At 35.3% G+C, this 20,847-nt stretch overlaps 1 protein-coding gene across 1 annotated transcript in view; it reads left to right on the forward strand.

Moving 5' to 3' along the window:
• Positions 1-10,925: 10,925 nt before the first annotated feature.
• Positions 10,926-20,847, forward strand: part of D12 (YEATS domain containing 2 homolog D12) — a 28,897-nt gene continuing 18,975 nt past the window's right edge. Inside the window, exons 1-4 of the mRNA XM_071593211.1 lie at positions 10,926-11,109; positions 14,290-14,472; positions 16,235-16,502; positions 18,604-18,783. Coding sequence (XP_071449312.1) covers positions 11,031-11,109; positions 14,290-14,472; positions 16,235-16,502; positions 18,604-18,783 — 710 coding nt within the window. The 5' untranslated portion in view covers positions 10,926-11,030. The remainder of the gene's footprint in view (positions 11,110-14,289; positions 14,473-16,234; positions 16,503-18,603; positions 18,784-20,847) is intronic.

Genomic DNA, 20,847 nt, shown 5'->3' on the forward strand with positions numbered 1-20,847 from the left:
TTTGTTGTTGATAGTCGTATTTCAGATTTTTCATTTTGAAGAAATGTCCGTTATCGCCAGTAGATGCCAGTAGATTCGCTCATAGCGTAAGTGCTAGGTGGGATTCAAATTACGGAAAAAATCAACCAAAATCAATTCATCATTCAGACCTATTTTAACCGGCTCATGCAAGTCGTATTACAAAGAATTTGTTAAATACTACGAGATATAATAATTTTTAAATTCAATAGTTAACGTTTTCAGTGATACCATAAAGTTACTCATGCAACGTGTCGTGTGGAATTCACACATAAGCGTATGAGGGCTAGTTTCTTTCCCTGTTTTGCCTGTTGTCTCCCAATAAGATCTGGTACCCGAAAATTCACATAGCTTTGGTGAATCTGAGTGTGCCCAGAGGTACCCTCTGGAATCGAACCCGAGGCTCCCAGTCAGTCTCTCTACTCACTAAACTACCACGTCCCTCTTGACCCTAAGGAAAAAATTGGTGCATTTCTCGAATTAAATTCGAATAATATATCATTCCTTCCATTACATAAAAAATATTCAATGAGAAAATGTTTTGAACTGGGAGGGAAGTGTTCTCTGTAACATTAAAATATTTAGTATAGATTAGATAAACATTGTTGGGACGCGGTAGTTCAAACTTATAGAGTTGGGCTATTGATCGGTGGGTCTGGGTTCGATTCCTGGCCGCCTCTGGCCCCTCCTGGCCTCCTGGCCCCTCAACTTAATCCAAGTTCCGTGATTTTTCGGGTATCAGAATTTTCTGGAAAACCATACGTTGCTCAGGGAAAGAAACTAGCTCTCCCACCCTGATGTGTAAATTTCCAGGCAAAATAATAGACAAATGAGTTATTTAGGTTATAAACTGCAGACTTCGCTCATTTAACTTGAAATTAGATTCTTTCCAACTTTAAATGGTATTTCGCCAGCAAAAACTTTCTGACAAATACAATTTGTGTCCAGAAAGTAATGCCATTTTTGTATTCAACGTATTTATTGAATGTATCATTGCAAACGTTTGATATTCTTCGAAGTAGTTCCCTTGGGCATCCACACACTTTTTCCAGAGATTCTGCCACGCACGGTACTCATCCTGGAAGGTTTCAATGGGCTTCACTCCGCCCAAAACAGATTCCTTTCAGGACGGTCTTGATCTTCGAGAAGAGAAAGAAGTCGGCCGGAGCCATGTCCAATTTCTCGGTCACCACTTCGTGTGCGTTTATTTTGGGCGCACTGATAGTTCCTGCAATCATCCGGGCACTCAACTGACGGTCAAAATATTGTATATCAGATCGCGCACACGGGCCAAAATTTTGTGGATCATACTGGTTGACGGCCTTCCAGCGAGTGATTAGTTGACCACCTCTTCCCGATCTTCCTTAAACGCTTTCAACCACTTCGAAACTTTCGAATATGATAAATCACAGTCGTCGTAAGCTTGTACAATCCATTCTTGGGTCTCCGCAAGATATTTGTTCAATTTCGAACATAATTCTATCTCATAACGTTGATCGAGAGACGATTCTGTCACGTTTCGTGACACAGGCACTAAAAAGGGGTGCGCAGAGAGAGTAATCCTGACACCCCTACTGCTCGAAGAAGACTGGCGAAGGCATCGCTTTGAAGCTGAGAGTCCTCACCACCAAATCCAATCGCTCGGAACGCTCCGCGACCATTTTAAGTACCAGTACAAAATAATTGCGTTACTTTCCGGACACACCTTGCATTGATGACGATCAGCAGCTGATAAATTTAGATCATCCATTCGGAAGTACTTAGTTAGCATAGAAGCCACCAGATGCCATTGATCATTAGTGTCATATACATCTCAACAACCGTGAAGCTCATCATTTTTCTGCGACACGAGCAACAAGGCGATCCCAAGTGTCAATTGTGTCAGGTAAGTAATAGTGACCCCCCTTAATATGACAATAACCGTGGTAATTTCATCATTCAATGCTAAATTAATAATTGGACAAAATACATTTCATTGGCTGCGATTGTTCCATTGCAAGGAGACTTCATTTTCGGATAAATGACCACCGATATTTGATCGATAGATCTGACTTAACGTGGTGAGAATCATGACAGTTTATACACGTATGATATTTTTAATTGAAAATCGCCAAAGAGATTTCTTGTTAAAATTCAAATCACAGCATTTGAGTTTTTTGGGAAGGCATATCAATCCGCCTTTCGAAAAATCTATTTATTAAAACCAAAACCTTGTATCACGTTGTCTGTCTTGACGAAATGTTTTCCTGCTCTGGCTTTTGTCGGCTTGCAGTAATGTGCTGGAGTTGTTCATATCTACCAGGTTAGAGCGTCAATTTGTGCCAATTTTAATATTCTATTAAATAGAACCATGGGTGATTTCCAGTGAAAATATTGCATCATAAAATGAAAGCAAAAACTACTGTTAACGACCCGGGTGAATTCAGTGACATATGCTAGCTAACTTCCGTTCGCTCCAGAATAAATGCTCCGTCGGGGGATAGTCGCCATGGAAATCAGATACAATTGATAAGGCTTTCAAGATTATGGACACACCCAATTCCTTTTATTCTTTGAGCGCTGCAGCGCTAAAGTGCGCTTTATTCATGCCCTGTTTCAGGCTATACATGTATGCTACCCATTTTCTAACATAATCAAAAATTACTCAGGGAAAATCAATAGTGGTTATTTTAATATTATTTGCATAATACACGTGTAACATTATTAACACATTCTTTATGTTAGCTTTTTTTTTACATTACGTACTCTCTATATGAATAATGGAATCTATACTCAAAAATACGTTTTTCGGGGTGGTCAAAATGCATATTTTTAGGTTCATTGATCGAAGATTCTAGATTTCAATTCGAACTCATTTGCTAATGACTAATATATCACGCGAATAATAGTTGGAATAGTGGGCCCTATAGATGGGCTTATTGACATAATATTTTAAATTAATTCATCATTGCATGAAAAAAATATCTACTACGGCACAAAAACATTACTTACCTTTATTGAAACTTTGGCACCTGATTAGGTTTCGCTAGTTTTTTAATGTTTGTTGTTAAATTTGTCACTGAAAGCAGCGGAAAGTTCTTTAAATTTGAGTCAGTTATTCATGGGCTTGTTTTAATTTTAACCAATTTCATGGATGAAAATGCTTGTTCACATCAGTATGTCGTTCCAAAGCTACATTTGTAATTTTGCATAATTTCTTAGCTCTTGGAAATGCTCACTGAGTAATAAATGCCAGAAATTAATTATATCAGAAGCATTTTGGTCTGGAAAAAGCTCATCAAATTTCATTTTCAAGAGTGATTTCATCAGTTCTATTAGTATGTTATTAGACATCTGCATTACGTTTTGTTCACCAAGTGAAAATGGGTTTATAAATATGAGCATGCAGTCTTCTCCGTTAGTAAAATCATGAAAACGACTTTCAAAGGATTCTTGCAACATCTTGATTTTTTTTCAACACATTTAGTCAAACTGCTATTATCCGCAGCACATTCACTGAGATCTTTCAAATGTGGAAATTGACTTAATCCTTATTTTTTTAACTGAGAGATGAACAGTTTTAATTTCGTTTTAAATGAACTGGTGCTATTTACTAGGTTAGGAAATAATTTATCCATACCTTATAGTTTTAAATTTAGATCATTGAGATGGCTAGTAACATCAATTATAAATTCGAAATCAAACAGCCAGTTATTGTCAATTAATAGGGTTCTTTCATTTTCCTATTCCAAAAAATTAGAAACGGCATTTTTTAAATTTCCAAAATCTACCCATAATCTGACCTCTGGAAAGTGACGGCACTTCACAAGGATGGATAAGTACACCATGTTCCAAATCTAACTATTCACAGTATTCTCTGAATTCTCGTCTGTGCACGCTCTTGCTCAAATTTTGTCCACAAATTTCACAACGGGCAACATGACGCGCAGCATATTTTAAGTTTTCCCATAGAGTGCTTCCTGGTGCATAATGCAGTAATATTTCAGTACAGGACGATTTAAAAAAATTTCACGCAACGTTATATTTTACCATTGATTTTGCTTATCATTGATAGCGCTTCGTCAGGACACACACTGATAAAATTATCATCAATTCTTCTTATGAAAATATTTAACTGGGCAACATCACATATGTCCGTTGATTCATCCAAAACTAAAAAAAAGGAAGTACGAGAAAAAAAGTACAAGGATGGACAAGGTCTTCCAGTTGCTGAGATATATATCCTGAGAGAGTTCCTCGATACGTCTTGTAACCCTCTGCCTTGATATAGCAATTTCGTCTTCTTTCCTTCCAAAAACGTTATTATTAAGATGACGTGCAAATATGTGTCAAGGCTTAGCAATTTCTTCTCCATCAGAAAATGGGTTCTTTTTTTTGCCAAAGATAAATCAATTTCATATTACGCTTCTGTCATCGCCAAGTCTTCATTACTTACATTCAAACTTTATTTTGTCTTTTTCTGATTCCTTCCTTTTTTGTTGCTATACTCTTTTCGTAACTTAGACCAGATAAAAAATTTCATTTTTTCTTCCATATTATTCTGATTCTGTGTTTTATGCTTGTATTTTATATTGATAATTTATATTATACTTTATGTTTTCTCTTAAGATCACGTTTTCTATTATATGAATGAGTACTTTCACAAACAATGCAAAACGGTTTTCCTGATGAACTTCCTATAATTAGCAACACATTTTCCCACTGTTCATTGAATATGCGCTTACAATCACTTTCTTGGCTTATTTTGCTCATTTTTTTACTGCAATGGAGAATAAGAATTTAGGCATAGAAAATTATAATGCTAAAAAAAGTGAACAGGAACAAATGGATCACAAGTCCGAACTTCGTATCACACAGAATATCAATTATGAGGAATTTGAATTATAGGTTCGCAAGTAGAAAGAAAGTAGTTGCGCTCTTATTTGATAAACATATGATACATTTAATCTTAAATCTGCCTTCCAATCATCCTCAATACGAAAACCACGCCATTATACTCAATAAAACTGTGCTTCAAACTCCGCGCCATGGTGGCTCACTCAGAACTGACAGACTATCGAACGCTCGCCGCTCATTTGCACGTGATTTCAAACTAATGATGTGTGGCTAGTGCGCGGTGTTTGCGATCGTTTGAGCAGGAACGTGTAATGGTAACACCGGCTAAAATATTCGCACGTTTGTAAACCCGCTTAAAGTAGCATCTCACAAAATCCATTCTATGTTTCAGACACCGAGAGGTGAAACATTACCGAAGGCAGTACGAATTCAACTGAGATTACTTTGGTGTCGGAAATATTAAGATGGATACAGTTATGACATCTATAAAAAAATAAGGAGGCACAAGGATGCGATGCACCGCTTGTAATAATTCAATGTGCGACTTTTGGCGCATGCGACACGGTTTGGCCACCCCTGTTTTAATGTATACGCATGTGGGGCTAGAATAATTTTTTTTACTTCTATTTTAAAATCCACTCACCACAAATCAATCACTAATATTTTTATACAACTTATCCAAAAACAGTGAAAACCACTTGACTGGAACGGCAGGGACGGTCCACTCCTACTCCTGTATGTTCAATGTTTATTTATCCCTTTCAGACGAAATGTTTTCCACGAAAAGATTTACTAATCCTCAGAAAATAAATCCCTACAATTTTTGTGGATAACACTAGATCTTTGCTGAATCAATTTCATATTACGTTATTCAAGAATTTGCCCGGAATCACAATTCAGCGAGTTTCTCTACCACAAATTACTTCTAAATACACCCTAAAACCACCATTGAGAATTTCTATTAGCATATCAGAAATTGCTTACTACTTCAACAATATCATTTCATGATTTTAAATGGTTTAGTATGCGCGGTGAATAAATTAGGTGATTTTACTGGTTTCATAAATTACTACTTTTATACTAGCAATATTTTCATATATAGATACCAAGAGGACGATATTTATTCCCAAGTAACTCAAAGAGGCTGAAGACTTACAAAAATTTAACTCGTTTGGCATGAAATGTTTGGACTGATCCCCTGAATTTCACAGAAACGGGCTTCCACTATATTTTACTTTGCAAACTATTCAGACTTTACATCGATACCTCACGAGCGGGCATTGTCAAATGTTTTGTGTATTTCATAAGTACCAAACATTTGCATGCACGCAAAAATTCTGAAGTTCCGAAAGATTTTGCAGTGGCCCCATCCATTTCACTCTTCTCAAGTTGCGCTGAAACAATGCGAAGCAGAAGAAGAGAAAGGAGAGAGGAGAACAAAGCGAGCGAAGAGAACGCGCTATCAATAGATAAGTTGAAATTCAAATTCTGCAGAATGAGAATGTTACTTTTTTGATAATTTTGGTAACTTGCATCCACACTATATAAATATTTTCTTGGAAAAAATTGCTTGGGGTTGGGTATTAATTTTATTACGAAAGAGATCGTTTCGTACGGTCAGTGAAATATCTATGGTAAATATGCCGAATTAATTATATATATTTTAGCAAAAGGTTTCCACAGTCTTATTAAATAAAAACAAATTTACTTTAGGCATCCTGAATTTGACAAATACGAATTATATTAGGGAGAAATCACTGATAATATATGTGAATTTATGAATCCTCAGAGTTATCTTCTGCCACTGCCCTCAGCTTTATTCTTAATTTTATCTCTATATTTCGAAACCTTTTTTATCATTTTTGATAGTCGTGATGTTTACTGCGATTGCCTTATGAATTCCTTTAAATTTTTACGCATTATTTTTTCAGGTTATCAATGTGACGTTGATCTTGAATGTGGAGCTGGGCATTGGACGCCAAAAGGAAAAAGTTAGGCCCTTCAAGAGTGAGACGGCACTTCAAGAAAACGGTTAGGTAGGGCGGTCCACATCTGAATCAATCGATGATATTGAAGGTGAAATAGCTTCAAGTACTTAGCGCCTCGTTGCCGCAGTTAAAATTAAAATTTTGAACTTTCGCCAGAAAATAGATATAGCTGCTGCGTTTTTGCTTAGGAGAAATAGTAGTAAGCTTATACAAAAATAACATATTGAAGGCTACGGTCATATTAATTTTTCGGGTCAAGTCAAAAGCTTAGCCAACATAACTGTTGCTCCAGCGTTTGCATGCCTCATTTTGCAAAATTCGGACTATTTATCACATGATTCGGATGATTTTCATTTTCCCCAATAATATTCGACGCTTGGAGCAAAAAAACTGTCAGAAAAGAATCGGAGAGACATTTGATAGGAGTTATTAAATTCTGCGCTCCATTATTGCGGTTGAAACTGTCGTCACACCCATTAAAAGTTAATGACTTTTTGATTGAATTCAATTTTTTCAACAAATGATACAAAAAAATTCTCTAGTTCTTTTCCTTCCTTTTCTCATTTCGGCATTATAATTAATCCGAATAATCTTCGCAATGAACGCAATCCAAATACGAGTACTTTGTAGACAATGGAGGGAGGAATTCAGGAAATGGGAGAATTGTAGAAACTGGATATTAACGAAGTTGGAAAAAATCCAACAGGGAATTTCCCAATCAATTGATACAATGAAAAACGAAGAGAAAAAGAAGAAGGTGGAGACGCTAATCCATGAGTTGGGGGAAATAATAGAGGAAGCTAGGTTGGCTACAGAATCAGAGTCACTTCCTTTCCAAGTTCTCGGAAAAATTGTTAATTTAAATTTTGGATATTTTGCTGATGCCTTGGTGGAAAATATTCACAAAGTCATACAGGATGAGGATAAAACATTTCTCCTCAATGAGACTTACATCCGAGCACTAGGAGAAGCTGTCTGTAGAAGTGAATTCAATTTTCCCTTAGAATGTAAACTTTACAAATTATATAAAACTATTGTTGGTAACGCTGTTCAATGTTCCTTGCCGGCTGGAAATAATGAATCCAGAACAATTTCAGGGGAGGATTCGATTATCACCAATGTATATCATGTTCACCAGTATGAGGCCATTAGAAGGCTGTTGCCACAAATGCAGCGTCTCATGACCATCGCTGTCCCACCTTATCACCTTAAGAAGCTAGTTCTGAAAGTTGGATTGTTGATATTGGTCGAAAACTACCAGTTCACCCACAAAAGTTTCGCGGACTATTTCCTGAGTGAGTGGCTAATTGAGAATTTCACAAGACAAGATGTTCAAAAAATTTTACTCCAAAGAATCTTCGCGAATACGAAAGAATTTAAAACAGTCAGAATATTCCTAAATTCCTACTTGGAGAGCAAAAGGCTCACAGGAAAACTATCCGTAGATATTTTAAAGGAGACGAATTACTTGACTGATTGTGAGGAAGATTTAGGTTCAAATATCCATCGTCTTTCCAAAGAGAAATTAACAGCTGTACTGAGTTTGTTTACGGATCAAGTCAACGTATTACCGGTTACAATTACCAAAGCCATGCTAAGGACAGACACGAATAGGCGCAACGTGCTTCATTTGGCATGCAAAGCAGGTTCTCGAAGCACAGTGGAGATGCTACTTGAATTCGCCGAGAAAAACATGTCCCTATTCGATATGAAAGGATTCCTTTATCAAGATGATTTGGATGGATTAATACCCCTTCACTTGGCCATCAAGAATGAGAAAATCAACTGTCTGAAATCTTTTTTTTCACACAACTATCTCAAGTGTGGAAACAAGATCAAGGGTATCTTCCTGAACGAACTGAAATTGTTCAACAAGACTCCACTAACGTGGACAGCTCAGAATAACTTCCTTAGGAGCTTCAGGGCACTGGTCTGCCTGATGCAGGATTATCTCGGCGAGAGCAGACTCGAGCAGGTGTTCATGGGGCCCCATGATAGTATCCAATCGATCCTGCATGTAGCCGTATCCAAGTGTCATGAGGACGTCACCCGCGAGATATGGACAGTCGCGCGCAACGTCTTGGGAGAAACTGCCTTAAGGAATTTCCTTCTCATGAAAAACGAAATGAACCGCACAGTTTTGCAGATCGCCATTGCTGGGGGTTCAATGGCCGTTGTGGCACAAGTTTGGACGCTAGCAACGTCCATACTTGCAGAAACGGAACTCAAAGAGTTTATATTGACATCGAATGATTGCGCATTCGAAAATTCGGTACTTCACGATGCTGCCCTTCAGAATAACATTGAACTTTTGGAATACATCATTGAACTAATGAAAGCACATCTGACACGCCGTCAGATAAGGAATCTACTGCTGAGGGCCAATCTAGCAGGAGAGACAATTTTTCACTCGTCAGTTTCAGAAGGCAGTTTCGACGTTTTCAAGAAGATGTGGACCCTTGTCAATAGAAATTTGGATTCATTGTGCCGAGAAGATCTTATGAAGAAAAATGACAAGAGCGGCTCCAACTTTCTTCTTACAGCAGCAAAAGCAATGAGCTCAGAATTATTGATGAAAGTGTTCTCTTATGCCAAAGCTGCTTTGGGCGAAGATTCTTTGTATGCTCTCCTCTTTGATATGAACTGCTACCGCGAAAACGTGTTTCAAGTGTCCATCCTGAAAGGGAACATAGAGTTGCTCACCAAGTCTTGGTCTCTGCTCTACAAGATATTGCCCGTGGGTGAAATTGAACATATTTTCTCCAGCCAAATGGAGATGGAAATACCATTTTTCATTTATCGGCGATGTGCGGCACAATTGAAGTACTGGAGAACATTTTAAACTTTGCCAACTCAGTACTCGGCACGATTTCGTTCCGAAATTTCTTGACCAAACAAAACATTCAAGGAATGACTTGCCTGCAAATCGCTAAATCTGAAGGAAAAACAGAATTTGCAAATCAGTTAATAAATTATTGCAATACATATAACTACGATTTATTTTAGTACAGAAAATCTGTGCAAAATAGTTTTTCACACAATTCTTACGTCTTATTAAATATACATGAGATCAGGAGACACCCACACAATGTATCGGTTAAAATAGTTTTATCACATGAGATAGGAGAAGTTCCAGATGCAGATTAAGTCTTTGTAAAATACCCAAAATTAATGTCGCTTTCGTTCAAAAAATCCTAAATTAAAGTAACAACCACTATGTTTTACCTGCGTATGAATAGTCATAGTCATGTCAGAGAGCAACAATAATGCGAAATATAGCAGAGTTAATTTGCCGCTAAATAATTACAATAACAAAAATATGTAGTCATAATTATATTGTACAATTAAATGTCTAAGTCACCCTTCCGAGCTCTTGCTCAATATCAATTGAGTAAAAGTGGTCCCTCTATCTTGATCAATTTGCTCTTGAAGGTCTTTAAGTAGATACTTTATTACCCATATTAAAATTGAAACACCTTTGCCCCTGCTTGTATTGCAATTTTGTAAAGGTGCTTTTTGTGAGGCATAATAAAAACTAACAAAAATTAAAATTATTCTTATTAAATAAACGACTTGCAACCTGTGCTAAATGTCATATTTCCGAATTATGTTAGGTGAAATTTGCAAAAGAGGAAAAGAAATATTAAATGGGCAGTTTTCGTGATTTCTCATTTGCTAACGCTCATATGTGAGTTGGTGGCTGAGGAGAAAGTCATCTGAAAGTACTATATGTATCAGACCAAGCATTCGACCCGAATTAAAACCTACTTTTCGGAGTAATTGACCATTTTTAGCACATTAGAATGTGAGGTGTAGGCACAGGTGATCCACATAACGTGTTCAAGTTATAAAAATTATTAATTTTTACGAATATCTTAGAAATGACTAGTGTACGTTTTGTTTTGAAGTTGAAAAATACTAATGCATTTTTGCAGTGAGTACAATAGGATTTTTGCATAGAATTCGGTCGAATACTCATTGTTCTAATAAACAGATGTTTTAAAATTCGTGGGCCATATCCTCAACTTGGCAACATCGTTGAAGAAACAAAATAACAATGATATGTCGAGGCAGTGTCTGCAAGTTATGCGTTGTGTCTAGAATTGATTCAAAAACTGACTGCAAGTCTGACTGTGTCAGCGAGTGTCTATTTATTTCAAGTGGGTGCGTGTGGTCCTCCTATCAGCGATGTTTAATCGTAAAAGAAGGCATTCAGAGGATAATGAAGACTCTCAGTACGAACAACTTGTCTCGAGCAATTCAGAAGGTAAGCCACCTATTGCACTTTTACCGGATAAGCTGTGTTCTACCTGAAAGAGTCCTTGTCTTAGACATTTTAATGCACAATATTTTGGGAGATTCAAATTAACGGTCCGTTTATTCTCCATTTTTAACTTGGAATTGGTTATTCAAATTGCCGGGGAAACATGATTCAATTCAATTTTTGCTCTCAATCGCTATTTTTTACTAAATAGATGGTTAACTATTTTATTTCTTCAATCACCACAAAATAGCCAAAGAAAAAAAACGTGGTTTTCTGTTGTGGATAAATTATTAAATGTATGAAATGGCTTCAGGCAAACTTCACTTGTCAGTTCCCGTCCATCAACCGTGTTCCTTTTCTGAATTAAAACAGAAGTTTTTTTTGAACAGCAAACTAGTATATCGATTTCTGTGATAAAATGCCAGAAATTATTTATTTTTTGGTATTCTCTCTTTAAATTATTCGGAAAAATTGCAACTGAGTATTTGCAGTTTGCCTCTTTCTGCCCTTGGTAGACGGGGAAATGTGCCCCTGCCTCACCTCACTCTTGTTACGGCTCTTTATAAAATTGCCTCTATGTTGTAAACTTACCCTAACACCATATTTTATCTTGTAGTATTTATTTCTTTTCCTGTTTTTCTATCCTTAATCAACATAAGTCAACTCCACTCTCCTCCATGTTGCTACCTTACTTAATTCGGTCAGCAATACGTCTGTCTCCTTGTGCTCTATTATCAACCTATATGCTTTAATTACTTAATGCCTTCCAGTAACTGCCGAATCTTTTTGAATGATTATACCAACAATGGTCAAACGGTGGACTGCACTCTTGCTAGCTAAGACCATTTCATCAAATCGTTTCATTATGTTAGTATTTTGTTTACCCTCCCAGTTTTGTCACACTGTGTCTAACCTCTTTCCCACTCACCCTGTCTCCCCCCTTGTCATCACTTCCAAAGTAATCTTATGAGGATGTACTCAGATGATAATGTATCTAAACATGTCTTTAACTGAACATTAAGTTCCCACCTCAAGCCGTTGTCCTCCCCCTCAAATTGTTTCTTTCCTGATTTTTTGAAAATTAGAGTATTTCTTATACTTGGTAGTACTTTCCTGATTTTCATGGAAGTTGTGGTGCCTCAAATCTTCAGCTATCATTTTGACATAATTCTACATGCAAATATAGGCATTATATTTTGAAAATCTCTTTCAAATTTAGAACGTGCCTATATTCTAATTTGGTTACAGATTTGTGTTAGTTCTCTTGTGCCGCAGTCACACACTGTCTTTAAGTATCTTCCTGAAACTGAAAGTCCCCGTAGAATTACTTTTTAATTTTGGTAACAGTTTTATATTTTCATTGTACTTAACCCTTTTGGTGATTGTGAAATGGTACATCTGGTTTTGGGTATTCAATTCTGACTGCTTGAAATATTTTTTAGATGGATATAATAAAATCTATTTAATTAAGTAATATTTGACAATGGAAATAAAAGTTAGTATATTTTTCATACAACCATGGTTTCAATGTTTATTCATCATCATCAGTTTCAGTAAAACAGAAAAACGACTTCCTTGTATACAACGCATTTTCTGTATGATGGAAAGGGAGAAGGTGATGAGGAAAATGGATTTATTTTATCGCAGCTGAATAAATGTAGTTATACACTGGAAACAAACATTTGTTGATAAGAGCAATCTCAAGGACATGGCTTCTTTTAAAAATATCTAGCTTTTCTGAAGCATTGAGCTCATGTTGGGTATTTGAAAAGGCAATGAATTAACATTAAAATTACTCAAGTGATCATATGATAAAAGATATATGCTGAAGTTACTCTTTATCTTCATGACTATTTTTAAAAGCTCTACCACCTTCTTATGTCAAAGTATTGAAATTTCTACTTGCTTGTCCTCCTTACACACCATCACAACTTTTATGGTACTGTTCATAAATGCTTTAATTCATAGGCTCCACATAATCTTAGCATCTACAAAAATTTCTCGGAGTAATTGATGTTTGGAAACACTAAATTCTTCCATTGGCAATTTGCAAGAAAACTTGTTATTAATATGGCCCTAATGACAAATAGGACACCACTTTTTCTTTTCCTTAGTTCTGTGTACATCACGACAATCAATTTTATTATATTTTAATTGTGTTTTGGGTGATCAATTTATGAGCAAAATTGGGGGAATAACCATGAGTAGAGACTATCTGTTTAATTATTCCTACTTTTCTATAAAATTCCCTTTTGAGGCACTTTATTCAAAGTAGAGTATTCTGAGATATCGTTTTGAAGGAAAATTTAAAAAATGAGGTAGGTAGAATGGAAAACAAAGATACTCTAGGCATGATAAAGGAAGAAAGAAGGTAGATGGGAGAAATTCATAGGAGATGGTAAAAATAAATCCTAGCCATAGTGAGAGGCAATGGTATGTTGGATACTGAAATAGGGATCAATTTTGGGTATGTGGGAGAGTGGAAGAGGGAGGAAAAGATGAGGAATATTGGATGAAATGAGGGAGATACAAATTATATGGAGTTTAAGTAATATTTTATTGAAGTGTAGAGCATGCCATGCCATAATGTGGGTCTATTGTGTGGCAGTGCTATTTCTTTTGGTCCATAAAGAAATCCTATCTTTTAAGAGTATACTGTTATCAGTATAAATGATGTATGACTTGTGTGGTACTTGTCATTATGTGTAGTCATGTTTCTGATGATATATTAATCCATTTTGTGTAGTACATATTTGAATATGAAAATTTGGACTCTATCAATCACTGATATATAAAGTACTGAAATCAATCACTGATATATAAAGTACTGAAATCAATCACTGATATACCGGTATAAAGTACTGAAGTATCAATTTCTTTCAAGATGAAGAAATTCTGAAATTCTAAATTAGCAAGAATGCATTTCACATCATTTGAATATACAGTGGTATCCCTATTAAGTAGCAAAACACCCTAATTCTTTATTGCTGAGTTCATTTCATATTTGAAATGTTCACCTTGGTAAAGCATGCAGTGTATAACTACATATCATGCCACAACATGGAACTTTGTTCTTGATTTGAGTGTCATTGCTTTTATTTGTTGTTATTCATCAATATCTTAATTTTTTAATGTTCTGAAATTTTGATGCCATGTGTATGACTCTTTAAATTCTTATTCCAGTGGCTGATAGTGTGGTGCCCAAGGCATTGGAGGTGATCAGATGTGAATTCAAAAATGAATTGAAAAGAAGGGAATGGGAATTGGATGAGATTGATTGCAGATTGAAAGAGGCTTTGAGGATTCAACACCTGTTAAGATATGCAGTTGTCACATCTTATTATAATGTGCGAACATCCATGGCAAGTATTTGATTGTATAGTGAAAATATGAAGTCTAAAATTTAAGATTACCTGATTAATAATAGTTCCATGGAATTATTACATTTTAATGTCAAAGTTGCCAGCCTGACTAGCCTTATAGGTAATATGCGTGCAGTGATTGGCATCTTTTCTTCGACGGAAGCTTTTAAGCATACCTTAGGTGTGTTTGGTCAGGTACTGAATGCTGCCATGAACAGAGTCTTTGCTGCATATTTCCATCAATGAAGAAAACGATAATGATCTAAATTTTATCTTATTTCTCAAATCCCATTATAAGTCAGTTCAATTTCACATGATAATATAAAAATGCCCAATCTGAATTCATCATTTTCAGCTAGCATTACTTATGCTAAGTGCTCCACCTAATGTCCACTGTGATGCTTTTTTTTAGCCAATCAGTTATATTGCATGGATTCAGTGCCGGAGATGTTTGCAGTTTTTTCTTTTGAAGGTTGGGTGTAGTAGTTCATGTAGCTCTTGTTTAATTAGAGGGTGTTTCTAATTGGTGTTGGTTAATTGGCACCAAAAATCCTGAGAGTAGTTTCACTGCTGAGAGGAAGTAATTTAAAACTGGGAGAAAAAAATGTAAAATAGAATTAGGGACTTTTAGTCACATTCCACCCAAACAATCAACGCCGGTAGTCAAGCAAAAGGGGTATTTGGTTAGATAATAATGTTTGGGGAATAGGTTGGTGCAGTGGCTAATGTACAGTCTTCCCGCCATGAGGGTCTGGGTTCGAATCCCAAAGGTGGCAGATTTTTTCAGTAGTATCTGGATGCCTACTGTAGGTGCTTTGTGGAGAGCATTTTGAGTGAGTGCAACATCTGTTGGATGGAAAGTTATTCTGGACCCCTTGGTGCCTTTTTACAAAAGTAGGCTAACGCCAGATTACTCTCCATCATTCCTTTCCTACCCATCCCTAATGGCGCAAATGACCTTAGCTGTGGGTCGCCTCCCCTATAACTACTACTAATTAATGTTCCTATTTTTTAACATAACTTCACTTAAAGAAATCTAAGCATTACAGCGCCTTTTGTTACACATTTGTTGTGTGATTTCACTTTCAATGATTTGCATTGAAATCCTTGGGAGCATGTTTTACCAATGTGATAAGCTGATATTAACCATTCAGCCCCATTGATGTCATGTGGCTTCCCCGCAGCATTTCTAGTTTCCTGTCATGTATTCTTGCTGCTGCAACCTTTTATTGTTGAACGTATTCTAACAAATGCATATTTTAACTTATAGTGGGACAACTGCAGATTTATCAGTTGTGTCTCACTTTTTTTTTGTTTTGGCAATAAAATATTTTGAGAAAACTACCCTTTGTGACTGAAAATTTGATATTACAATTTATTTTATATGCATCCAGTTGTAATGATTATTATGCCTGATTATCATTTTGGAATTGGGTGAAAGAAATGCTATTTCAATGGCTTATTAATATTATAAAATTATGTAGTCTCTTGTTTGTATTTTCAGGGTGAATGGCACCAAATTAAAAATTCATTTCAGGCAAATTTTTTCAATGTAGACGACAAAAACTTGCAAAAAAAAGCTAGTTATTTTTTAAATAAAATTATTGTTCTCAGCCTATAAAAATGATGGGGCTGTATTATATGGATAACAATATCTAGATATCCCTTTGATAAATATTGATTTGCAATGTCCCCAAGACTGCTGTGGTAGCAGAAAATTACATTGCTCTTTAATATCTAAAATACCTTTTAATATGTAAAGGGAGAGTGGCCTGATGCATCCAATAGTAGGCAGATACCTCACCCTGCTGTAGCTGGACTCAGCAGGAAGAAAAAGCCCAATAAAAGAATCGAGGAGAGAGTGGCAGAGATAGAGGCCTGTGATTCTGATGGACAACTTGAAGACAAGGGAAACATTGAAGATGACTCAAATGGCCCCACCAAAATTCCTTGCTACATTCCCCCAGCAACCAAAAAAGTGGCTAATGAAACTACTAGCCCTACGAGAGGATTTCACACAAAAACTAAATACTGGTTTGTTCATGTGCTTATTTGTTCATTGTAAAGTTAAGGCTTAATTTAAGTTTTATAAATAGTAGTTTTTTCAAGGAGACAAGAGAATTGTAACTTATTGTTGGCATAATACATGTAATTTTATGAAATTAGTGTTCAATTTTTATTTTTCTTGTGGTTTAATTTTTATACTCCGAGTGGAGTATAGTACAGTATCCATACATATTGTGTGTGAGAGGTGGAAACTTTGAATGACTTGCTAGCAGTTTGTTTCTTTCCGTCATGAAATAATCATACCTCTGATGGCAATTGATACTATAATGGTTGGACACATTTTCAAAATTTTTCTGATAATGATCACGAATAGCCCCATCTAAGAAAAACAGTGAATCAATACAAAGAAATTAAAAATGAAGTAGAATTGGTACAAAAATTCAAAATGTGCACCTATATGCACAAATCCACAAAAAAAATCAAAGAGAATTCCTAAATATGTATAAATCTGGTTAAATATACCCAGTTAATTTGGAAAATTACAGATAGATCTGCAATGAAAAATGTAGCCGGACATTCACATTTTCCATTTAAAACAAGCCTATTTATTAGGGATAACTTTAATTCAAAATTTCATCGATTCCAAATGTTTTCTTTCTCAATCTCCACTCCCAAAACTTGAATCCTCCTTTTTTTCCTTTTTAATTTCAAGTTCTCATGTTATTAGGTATTTGACTTGGGTCCAAATTCAGTTATATTTGTGAATAATATTTTTAATCCATTAGTGGTGTTTTTTCTATTTCCCTCCCGGGCAAATTAACATTTTTGTGATTAAATAATATAAGTGACTTGTGATTTAAATTTTAAAACAATATTATGAATTCATAAATGTTAAATGTAATATTATTGTTTGCTTTTTTTCACATTTTTAACTGTAATTCAGATGGTATTCTTGTTTGGCATACTCGACAATACAAACTACAGCATACTCTGAAATATAATATGTACCTTAATGTTGACTAATTGAAATCTTATCTATTGTATGTTTTGAAATGCCTCTTTATCAGATATTATTATCGAAGTTTAATGACTAACATTTGATGCAAAAATGTTGACCAAAAACTGCCAGATATAGAGATATTTACGCTCTCAAGGGTGATTTTAAATTATTTGTGTGTGCACGGTGGTTTTGCTTGTGGGAGAGCCAACCATCTAAAAACTGGTGATTATCACATGGAGATGTGATGCATTTCATCTCAAAAGACTAAATACCATCACCACTGCAGTTATGAACCTGTAGGTTGTTTTGAAAAGTGAGTGTAGAGCTCACCTAGAATTAAGCCCATTGGCATCAGGCTAGGGGTGCCAGTTCCTTTCCTTGTGCAGCCTATGGTTTCCCAGGAGGATGTGGTTACGAAATAATCTCACAGCTTGGAAGAAGTAGAGGGTGCCCAAAGGTGTCCCTGGGAATTAAAACCCAGGTCTTCCGGTCATTAGCCCAGAGCTCTACCCTCTGAACTACCATTATAGTGTCACAACATTAATTTTGTGTGGCTGTAATGACGCATTTTTGGACATAGGTTCCCATGGTCATAGAGCCGTGATATTTGAAGATTTGAAATGTTCGAAGGTCCGGCTTTTATGGTTAAAGCAGTCATGGTTTTCGCCTCTTTGAATTACCGAAATGAAAAAAATCATGACTGCCTTTAAATTTAGTTCAACCACTACTCATACGCAAGTAACTAAGATTCAATCAAAATGAAATAACGGCATATTTTAATATTTAACATATTGAGGTTCATTAATTTTTCCAGAAAATTTATGGTTACCTTATCCTTTATTTTCAGTGGTGTCTTTTCACCCTGAGAAAATTTATTTGAGGAGTTTCCAAAAAAACTCAAATTGTTAATTGATATTAATCGTACTACAGTGCACATTACTCCATTTAATACAAATTTTTGGTGACACTATTTTTTCTGTTAAAAGTTCAACTGAAATTGGCAGTTAGAAGTTATTAGCAATTAGAAACCTATTGCATATAAGTGTCTATTTTTTATTGCTCAGGTTCTCCTATTTTAATCATTTCTTCAATTTTTTTTCCGCATATGTCTCTACCTGACGTCTTCAGTATTATTGTGGGTAATGTGTCTCAGTGGATCCCTGTTGACAGTCGAGAGGATGGAGCCAGCCATAAATGGATGGTGTATGCACGAACACCCCCCACTGCACCTCCCATCGCTCAATTTGTCAGCAAAGTGAGGTTCTTCCTGCACTCAAGCTACCGTCCATTTGATGTTGTTGAAGTTGTGTACGTACTTCCTTAGATTTTAATATGTAGAACTGTGATCCTCTTCACAGTTGCCAATTACTTTCTGCTTTTGTGATAGATATCATAAATGTTTTATACTATTGGTTTTTTTTGAGAATGTCGCTCACGCTCACAATTATGGATCAAGCTTCTTTTTTTACCATATAAGTGAATTAAACATTTCGTATCACCCCACCATACTGACTATATTCTTATTAAATTTCCTGATGTAGAATTTGTGTTATAATGTAATTGTTTTTGGGAAACAAGTATGAAATCTTTTCTCAAAAGAATACAAAATTCCAGTGTTTGTTATTAAGTATTAATGTGGTGTATTGGGTAGTTTAATTGTTTTCATAGGTTAGGTTACTTTTTAATTTAATTTGTGCTTTAAACTTATTAATGAAACATTGGCAAAAGTGCACTCATGTGTTTTCTTATGGCAATGTCCTGCAGAATTGTATAATTGTTCATTGAAATGATTTACTATTGATAAGCATTTCAACAAAGTAAATTAACTGTTCATATGTTTTGTATGTTTACTATTGCTTTTCTCATAGTTTTGAGCAGAATAAGGCTTTGAAATCCTGTGAAGTTTTCTCAGTCAACTTGAACTAGTTCATTGTCATTGAAACAGGATCACTGATGGTTACAAGATTGGTTTTAAGATTCAGTATTAAGTTTTTTTGATGTCAGCATTGGTGCAGTAGAAACTTTTTTTGTAAGTGATTTATAACAACTTACTTCATGAGAATGAATTTTTGTTGAAACGTATAAAATTTATATGGGCATTTTTGTGGATATTTGATATAATAAAATGTGAATTACTCAATTTAAAACCAAAATTATAGTATTTATAAAGGTACAAAAGCAAAGCTTGGTGTAGTGAATTTGTGCAAACTTCATACAAGTTGCAGTTTTGATTCTCTGCTCCAATATATGTAGTGTGAAATTGCCAGAAAGTACCATTTAAGGGGTTAACCCTCTTAGTGCGGTGGGGATTCCAGGGGTACTAGTGAGAAGTGCGAAGGGTAATTTCAGAAAATGTATCACCTTAGGAAAAAAAAAAACATTACGAAGTTATTTGTTTAGATATCCATATGCAGTTTTTTTATTTTAAAATATAATATTGTAGTTGATAATGATGTAATACATTTACATCATCTGAAATATAAATGTAATTATTACAGTATCATAAATTTGAAGAATATTTTTTTTAGCAATAATATTTCGATTTTTTGACACAAAACTAATATTTTTAAAAAAACATTTTTCAATAAAACAACGATATTTAAATATAATAAGGAATCAAAAAGACATGAAGAAAATATTATTAATAAATAAAGAAAAACCAGTGAATTGTAAATTTTTTTGTCAGCCTCTGCATAGTTCGATTTTGTTGAAAAGGCTGATCTCACTGAGTCAAATTGGGATTTTTCCCCTTTCCTTGAGACTGCGGCAATGTGCTTACAATTTAAAGGCAGAAAAAACCAAGTTCTAACTCACAGAGAACTGCTGACAATGTAATCCATTACACAGGGCGCAATTGAGTAGATAGGATGGATGGCAAGAGAAACCAAAATGATTACAAAGCAGTGCTCTCATTTCCATCGTCTAAACAAAGTCTGAATAGGCAGCTATATATCAACACCATGACACCACAACACATTCAAGAGATTACAGATGAAAACAGATTAGTAGCCTTTCAGTGGCTTTTCATAGTGGATAGACCACTCAGAAAAAAAAACGAGCAAGCAATTAGGCTGAGTTTCCCGCCATGTACAAAACTGAACAAAAAATTATAGTACAAATTATAATTTTTGAAAAGCATTTAAAATTGGTAATAAAAAATTTTAAAAATAGTTACGTCATTCTATGGAATTCAACCTATCGATAGCAAAGAAACCATAAATTATTAAAGAAAAAACCATAAGTTACAACGACTTAAACAATAGCCTACCCAAGAGCCGATATATCGGCCCTCCGCACTTTTCGCCAGGGATACGAAAGCCGATTTATCGGCCCGCCGCACTAAGAGGGTTAATGTATTCATATTATCATGAT

The sequence above is a fragment of the Hetaerina americana genome, unplaced genomic scaffold, assembly GCF_022747635.1.
Source record: "Hetaerina americana unplaced genomic scaffold, ioHetAmer1.1.p SCAF_53, whole genome shotgun sequence".
NCBI lineage: Eukaryota > Metazoa > Arthropoda > Insecta > Odonata > Calopterygidae > Hetaerina > Hetaerina americana.